This window comes from Temnothorax americanus, unplaced genomic scaffold (assembly GCF_048541705.1).
Source record: "Temnothorax americanus isolate GAGA-0224 unplaced genomic scaffold, ASM4854170v1 Scaffold25, whole genome shotgun sequence".
Lineage (NCBI taxonomy): Eukaryota > Metazoa > Arthropoda > Insecta > Hymenoptera > Formicidae > Temnothorax > Temnothorax americanus.
Genome location: NW_027509391.1, coordinates 1,835,382 through 1,843,413, shown reverse-complemented (window position 1 = coordinate 1,843,413; position 8,032 = coordinate 1,835,382). Strand labels below are relative to the sequence as shown.

General features: G+C 38.0%; 1 protein-coding gene across 8 annotated transcripts in view; it reads left to right on the top strand.

Annotated features, from left to right (window-relative positions):
* Nucleotides 1-8,032, top strand: part of Ldd (lipid droplet defective) — a 36,508-nt gene that overhangs the window by 3,208 nt on the left and 25,268 nt on the right. For 2 of the 8 annotated variants that reach the window (XM_077408771.1, XM_077408767.1), the window contains exons 1-13: nt 2,651-2,903; nt 3,793-3,884; nt 3,960-4,183; nt 4,279-4,421; nt 4,500-4,630; nt 4,753-5,138; nt 5,256-5,570; nt 5,641-5,896; nt 6,026-6,223; nt 6,302-6,516; nt 6,807-7,017; nt 7,132-7,505; nt 7,646-7,934. In XM_077408771.1, the coding sequence (XP_077264897.1) occupies nt 2,888-2,903; nt 3,793-3,884; nt 3,960-4,183; nt 4,279-4,421; nt 4,500-4,630; nt 4,753-5,138; nt 5,256-5,570; nt 5,641-5,896; nt 6,026-6,223; nt 6,302-6,516; nt 6,807-7,017; nt 7,132-7,505; nt 7,646-7,934 (2,850 nt within the window). In that variant the 5' untranslated portion in view covers nt 2,651-2,887. Of the gene's footprint in view, nt 1-6; nt 38-1,706; nt 2,500-2,648; nt 2,904-3,792; nt 3,885-3,959; nt 4,184-4,278; nt 4,422-4,499; nt 4,631-4,752; nt 5,139-5,255; nt 5,571-5,640; nt 5,897-6,025; nt 6,224-6,301; nt 6,517-6,806; nt 7,018-7,131; nt 7,506-7,645; nt 7,935-8,032 lie in introns of those variants that run through there. The other 6 variants (XM_077408774.1, XM_077408770.1, XM_077408768.1 and 3 more) reach the window with 5 other exon arrangements.

The following is an 8,032-nucleotide window of genomic DNA, read 5'->3' as shown; positions in this document are numbered from 1 at the left end:
CAACGCGGTGTTTTTCTTCAAATGCGCATAAAAAAAGGTATCATTAAGTCTACATGTGTCGAACGCGGCGATTGTTACGAAATGATTCGGGTTTATTCGGGCGCCGTAACCGCGACCGTAATCGCATAACTGTACACCGCACGGAACCAGTGAAAGTGCGCGTTGTTCGCGGAGTGTTAATAAACGAAGCTCTGGGCGCGGACCGGAATGCCTCTTTTTTGCACGATTTTCCGCAGAACCAGAAGTTCGCTCGCGCCTCGGCGATATAAACGGCAATAACCGACTCGTGATTCATGGTCACTGAATGAAATCCAAAAGAAGTCGTATTTCGCGATAATTATATAGCCGACAAAAACTATGCAAATTAATTTCTATTAGCGTCATTATCATTATCATCTCGATTTGTAAAAAATCAAAATTTTGTTCCGGTCGCTTATGTAATTGCTCATTTAAAGAAGAAACATGGATGAGTAATACGTAATACGTTTTTCAGACATGAACTAAAAGCCGCATGTATCATAAACATTCTCGATAAACACCTCGACGAATTTAAATGAGTTGAATCGAATTTTGTGGGAGCTGCATATGTGCCGCTGCATTAGAATTGCGTTATATTAGGCTGCGTCTTTTCGCTTTTGTATGAGACTTTATGTGACAAAGGACGCCATCTGAGGAACACTGCTTTAGAGAAGGCGTATAGATAATATTGTAGTACATGGCTTTCGTCTGATTAATTATATATTTGCTAAACTTTCGACGATACTATCTCGAGCCTCATCGGGAAGTGTCCCTCCTGTACGTTTGTGCTTCGTTAGCAGTAAAATATGATTTACTCACATATAATATACAAAGTATTGAATAAATCGTGCTACAATCTTTGAAAAAGGCAACTTCTCGTAAAAAAAACAAGTAAGAAATAAGGAATAAGTCATTTTTTTAATTGATTGAATAATAATTCTATCGAAAAATGATTCTAGACACTCTCTAGATAGAATAAGTAATATGCTTTCTTTTTATTTCTTCCAAGGAATGATTTGCACGGGATGCAGACTGCATTGCAGAATATTTAAGACGGCGCACGCATGTACTTTTGTGCACCGCCAATCGTATTACAGCCATGTAGTTCTTTGTAAGTGCAGCCGCATCGTCTCTGCGATTACGTTAATGACATATTCCTCCACGGGATTAGCAAATCAATAATTACTACGGATCTTCGTTATCTCATGAGGGACTCATGTAATCGTATACGAATGACTGGTCGTCGTGTACGCGACTGCGAATGCTGATTAATTTGGAGGTCACGCGATTAAGAAAGAAGGAGCTATTGACAAAAATTCTCTTGATAAAACGCGGCATTGGATTTAATTGCCTTTGTCTGCCGTGATACGTAATTTCGTCGCAATTTCTGTAACTTGAGCCAAATTATTGTGACTGTTCGATTGTTTGTGCATAATTATGCAGTAAGAAACCTTCGTGAAAGAGAAATAATATTTGTGTGTTAATGTTTTTTTTGTCTAATATAATTTCTCTTGCAACGCAAATTCATTTGAAACGTTCTATATTATTACTAATATATATATATATATATATATATTATACATATATTTTAATAATTTTACAACAAATTCGTTTATAGACTGAAATTAGTTGCGACTAATAACCAGAAATAAATGTTCTCGTATTTCTTCTGGTCTTTGCGCACACGTTGCTCTGCATTTGTAATTTCTCCCTGGAAAAAGATTGATGTAGACAGGATATTTATTTCTGATACGCATTTTATCCTTGCACGAGAACCGCCGCTCGGTTCACTACTCCATATCTCTGTAATGCATCCTGTCGTCCAGTGCAGCACGCGACAGAACAGTATACGCACTTCCGGCTGCAGCTGCATCGACAGACACGCAAATTAGTCACGCTGCTCATGTATATATGCATAATGTGTATTTGCGTTGAATCTCGCAGTAAAATGTAAACATTCTATTTTCGATATCGGTATAGATTAATCATAAATTTTATCCCCCCACTTCCGCGAGGCACTGCTTCTGTGACACTTTTTTTGTAACTGACACTTTTTTGTAACGTTATTTTCTTCGAATTAACATAACAGGCTTGAACTTCAGCTGATTAAATGACGCAAACGCACGTTACAATACGTAGATGCTAATCTTTGCAATTGCTTTGCGCAATCTTTTCTTAAGATAATATAATTGTATAAACGGACCCTTCGTGGAACGCGGTCCATTTCCGAGAGATTCGGACGAGACCGTGAAATTCAACGGCCGTGTATTCAAAGTTTGGCAAATAGAACTAGTCGAGTTCGGGTCGCGTCGGGCCGTGTGTTAGATAGGACGACCGGCAGAGCGGATCTCCGGCGAAAGGACAATAGACAATTCACGGGTCTTATTGAAATATCGGATTCTTCCCGGAGTGGAACTAAGCGGCAGTGTCGATGGGACATTCGCATCAGGCGACTGAGGCAGTTTAAGCAGAAAAATAGCAGTAAATATAGAATTTTTGTTTTCGCAAAAAATGTAAAATATGTATCTACATATAAGTACATAAATGTACATATATGTATAATAGTATAAATAACTAGTACCGCGCGATAACATCACGATAAGAGGATAAAGTACGCGCAAACAATAGATTTCGTTTCGCAATGTGAATATTGGAATATAAAATATATTTTCGCGGACGTCGCACGGACATTTAATTTTAATCGGCTGTCAGTTCGATCTCTCACCCCGTATACCCTTTGCGCGACGGGGGAATTTCGGAGTGCTATTTATCTCGCGTATCTCCCCGAGCCTGAATTCCCAATGAAAGTGGATTCGCCGGTGCTACTCGCATGATTGCGCTGCTTAGTAATGGATACGTAAGACGTTGAATGCAACTCTGCAACGGTGAGAAATTTTCAGCTGTTTCTTCATGCGGCGATAACATTTTCTGATAGGTCACCATTCACCGACAGCATTTTTCCGAGTGCACTCGGTTCAAGTGGATTCCACACATTTCGAGCACTCTTAAGACGGCAAAAGTATACTGCGTGGCTGCACGCGAACTCGCGAAACTTTCCATTGTATCGCGCGAGGTTTTCGGTGCAGTTCTCGGTGCAGTTTTACAAGCGAGATCTCGTTGGGTCGTAAACTCCTGTCGGCTATCGTCAGGAATTTTTGCGACTCTACATAACTTTTTTTAACGTAACGATTGGATTGCATAAAAAATGTCTCAATTTGTAATATGCAAATAATTGGATTTGTTAAATAGCGATAATATTTTATTATGCAGCGTTCAATTATCCGGATATCGATTTTTCTGAGTATTGAGATACTTAATTATATTCAGATTATTATTATCGCTTGTTATTATATAAATATTGTTTATATTATTTTATCTATTATTTTTTAATTACCTTTCTCTCGAAAGTTTCGAATAATTAATAAACTGAAATAACCGAATACATTATTATTTCTTCAAGCTTATTTATATACATATAATCGATCCCTCGTACATAACAGGCAGTAGTTGCAAGGTCATCGAGATAGATTCCAAATATAAATAGATAAATTCCAAATATAAATAAATACAGGAATCCGTGGAATCGCGTGAGCAAGACGATTGTACATGTAAAGAATTTTGCAGAAATGGATAAAAGAAAGATATTTCATTAAAGGTTAATTATTCACTTTTTTCAGGATAAAATTTTAAAATCAAGTCATTTTATCATTCATCTTACATTTAATTGCAATCAACTTGTTTAGTCTACCAAATACCCCTCGAAATAATTTGCAGCGCTAAATATCGGCCGTTCTCCATTAAAAATGAAGATCGATCAGCTCGGGCTTCTTCTTTGGAAGAACTACATCATTCGGAAGCGACAACCAGTAAGTTTGTCGATTTAACAAAATGTCTGTTTTCTGCTTCATCAAGTACATCTAAATCATACGAAATAATTTCAGGGAATTCTGGCCCTAATTTTTCTCTGGCCAGTAGTGGTTTTCATGATTCTCTACACGGTGCGCGACAATGTCGAGCCGGAGTATCATTCGACGTGTCAGTTTCACGCGAGGTCGATGCCACAAGACGGGCTTCTGCCTTTCGTGCAGAGTTACATATGCAGCGTCGGAAGTCCCTGCGATCCGTTATCGGAATACGAGGAGGTGCCGTCGTACAAAAACGCCACGTTAGTTTTACGCAACGGCTATATATATACCTAATCCATTAAAATCCAGAAAAGCATATAGTTCATTCTCTTTTTCTTCCTCTTTGCAATATTAGTTTAGGCCCTTTAATCGTGGAACTGCAACCGATGGTCAATAACAAGACGATTATCTCCGCCGTGGAAACACTGCCGCAGAGTATCCAGTTATTGAAGTCAATGGCACAAATACTCACCAAGCCGGAAATCAAGGCGCTTTTTGGTACGATTATACGGCAAACGAGTTGAAATTTAACTTTGATATTGAATTCGATAATTAAATATTTGAATGTGTCGATAGATAGAGGAATCCGTTTGGGCGACTTGTTCAACAATCACGAGGAAATTAAGAACTTACTCAGATCTCATATGCCGGGAGCAAGGGAGAGCTTGATTGACGGTTTGTTCGAGTCATCCGTAAAATTAATATACGTAAGTAATCACATTCGTTTAAACAGATATGCTACTAATTATAACGATTAGCGGTATATCTGTTTCCTTAAGTTTATTTCTGCAGCGCAAAAAAAAATAGTTTTATCAATTTTTATCCACAGTTAATTGAAACTTTCGGTTCGTCTAACATCGACGGCGTCATTTGCTCGCCGGAAAGCCTGAAGAAGTATTTGATTCTACCCAAAGAGGAGGATTTCGCGGAGATCTCGAATGTCCTTTGCAACATCGACCCGCTAGCAATCCCCGATATTTTGGAGAATCTTTCGAAACACCTGGACTTTACTGGTTTACTGGAGATGGTCGATCGCGCGATGGCGAAGTTTCGCGATTACAATTTCTTCCAGGATCTGAAACGGGCGACGGAGACCATCCTCGATTTGAAAACATCCAAGAAGTACATACCGGAGTACTTGAGGATCCGTGAATGGCTGCCAAAAATAATCTTGGTCTTTCAAAATGTAAACTTTAAGGAAATTGATCTGGATTTGTAAGTCTGTTTGCGATGTTTCGTCCCCACAAACCTATTTCTTCAAGTTTCCAATTAAATTTCACGAAGTTATATCAAAATATCTCGAAGAATATGAACGTGACGTTCTGATTTCAGCATCAATAAAGCCCTCGTGGTTCTCGATCCCGTATTTGCATACGAACGAGATTGGCCGGTCGCTCGAAGCGGATTTTTAAAAATAAACAGACTCCTGAAGATGGTGAAAGAAGTTGTCAAAAACCGCGAAGTCAATTCCACGGATGATTTCTTCAGCGTGATGGATCGGTTGCGCGGCGCGATATCGGCTATCTCCTCGAATCCGGATAATTATGAAAATATCACGCAGATATTAGATCTGTCTTTTCAGATCATGCAGGATGGTATCAAGCTCACTAATAAACTACTGGATCGCCACGTAGATGGTTTTGAATTGTAAGCATCTTTTTTTTTAAGGCAAACTACTAATGTTCAACTGTAATATTACTTAATTTTTAATTTCTAGAGCCGCTGAAGTTTTCGATGGTCTCAGAAGCTTCTTCTCCGATAATATAGTAAATTCAGTTACATACATTATATCATTGATGGATAATATCGTGCAAATGATCCATCATGTTGCTATCATTCACGAAGAAACTTTGAGAAAATTATACGAGATCGCTAAAAGACATCAGAATTTAGTTCAAAAGATACTGACAAACTTCCAACCTACTGTGTACAAAACGGTTATTCGGTCCTTCTCCCGATTAGATTTTGTGGAGGTTTGTTATATCTATTTATTACACGATATATGTTATATTCTTATTATGCCTTCCTTTAAACATTCATTTCATTGTAATTATCATTAAATCAAGCTAATAAAATTATGCTTTTCTAAACTTTTCTTATAGCGTCTCGTAAATGATTTAAAAAAAAGAAAAGTCGAAGAAGTGTTTTGCCAAGAAAACACAATGAAAGAGATATTCGAGAATTATGTTGAGTTTCAAGACAAATCCAAAGAATTAAACGAATTAATCTGCGGCGATGACGGAAAGAAATTCATTGCCGACGTTTATGACAGTTTTGAGTTCGAGAAGTTTGGGAAAATCGTATGTAGAACGATTGATTAACGATAAAATAATAACTTGAGTTTTAAATTTTATAATTAAAGGAATTACATTTTTCAGGTGACAAATACTTTATCGACCATGGTCACTATGGCATTCAAACAAGTAGTCAGGGTTGAAAATTCAAACTTAACGTCCGTTGTGAGAAATGTCAAAGGATTTGTGGCTTATCTGAACGCGCGAAAAGTAAAGCACTTAAATTGGGACATTTTTGAAATCACTGATGAATGGAAAAAAACTTTCAACGAGATGCAACATCAAGGAAGATTAGATGTGTGAGTAGAAAAAGAACAAATCAAATAGCAGATACCAGCAATATGAATTTTATTTATGTACTTGTTTAGATTAAAGCTGTGAATGTATTAAGCAATACCTATAAGCAGATGTTCTTCAATTCACTCGTTTATTTAGTGCTTATATTAAAATTATATTTTCGTACACAATTATTTCTGAATAAAAAGTGATCCTATTTGTGCATCCAGTATCTCACAATCAATTTATTGTTTTTACTCATAAACCACGAAATATTCTAATTTGCACTAACTTGTCTTTTATGTTTATTTAGTTTGGGAATTCACCTGAGCATAGCGAAGATGCTGGGTATTCGCAGTTTATCGTACATGTCCGTCAAACCGGATCTGGAAAATATGGATATGATAGCTGAAGTAATTTTGCAAGATCTACGAAATAATCCTACCAGCTGGATCGGGGAAGTACGCCGACACGAAGCTGAGTTAATCGAATCGTTTTACCTTACCATCACGGATAAAGAAAAGGTCGGGTTCAATCTCGTCTTATTTCTCAGATTTTGTATATAATATAATCGATTGTATATTCCGCTTAATTATATATTCCGATTTTAAATCTCAATGCGATTTTCGTTGAAACAGGCTTTGCAGATCCTGGAGTATTCCAATTTCACGCGTACGTACTGCACGGAATTGAATCCGCCGAATTTGCTGAATTTTCCTAAAAAATCGAATAGCACGATTCTGAAGGAATTGACGTGCTATCTATCCAAAATTGTGCAAAGGAATCTGGAATTGAACGTGACCAACATCGAAATCGAGGAAGCCACTTACAGGCTGAGGGAATTTAATTGGACGGCCTTCAACGAGAAGACAATCGAGATTTACCAATACGTCGATACCCTGGTGCAGCAGGAGGATCAGCATTACGATTTGAAGAAATTGGAAGAATTGAGGGAGAACTTTAAGATTTCGTGGACGACGAACGTAACGACGAAAGATGCGTGGGAGATCAGGTAAGAAATATGTTCAATGCGCTTCAATTCGCACGCACAAATCTTGTAATATCTTTTGCAAATTCATTGTCGCGCGTATAATGCCATGGGATTTGATCGCAATATGAAAATGATCAGTAACACATTACATATGTCTGCAGCGTAGGTTTAATCTGCAAGGTCTTTAACGTGATGGAGAGTCCGTTGTTCGGAATCCAGACCAAGAAAAGTTGGAAGAATATTTACGGGCTCGCGTGGGTGACCTCGGTGATTTTCGACAATATCGAGAAGATCGTGGATCAGATCCAGAATCGCGGCCACGTGGCGAGGCTCTCCGACGTTTTGCAGGAGATGCCGCAGACCGAGATACTTGTCGGCACGTTCCTAAGAAATTTATCCCCGGTCATTCTCGATATAGTCGACATGATAACTCTGAGGCCGGTGCCTCTTGTAAGTGACATTTTCCAAATGTATTTGTTTCATTAATTTTGAGCAACCACAATTGCTTCACTCTGCGAAATATATCGTGATAAATGCTCTTTGTCATT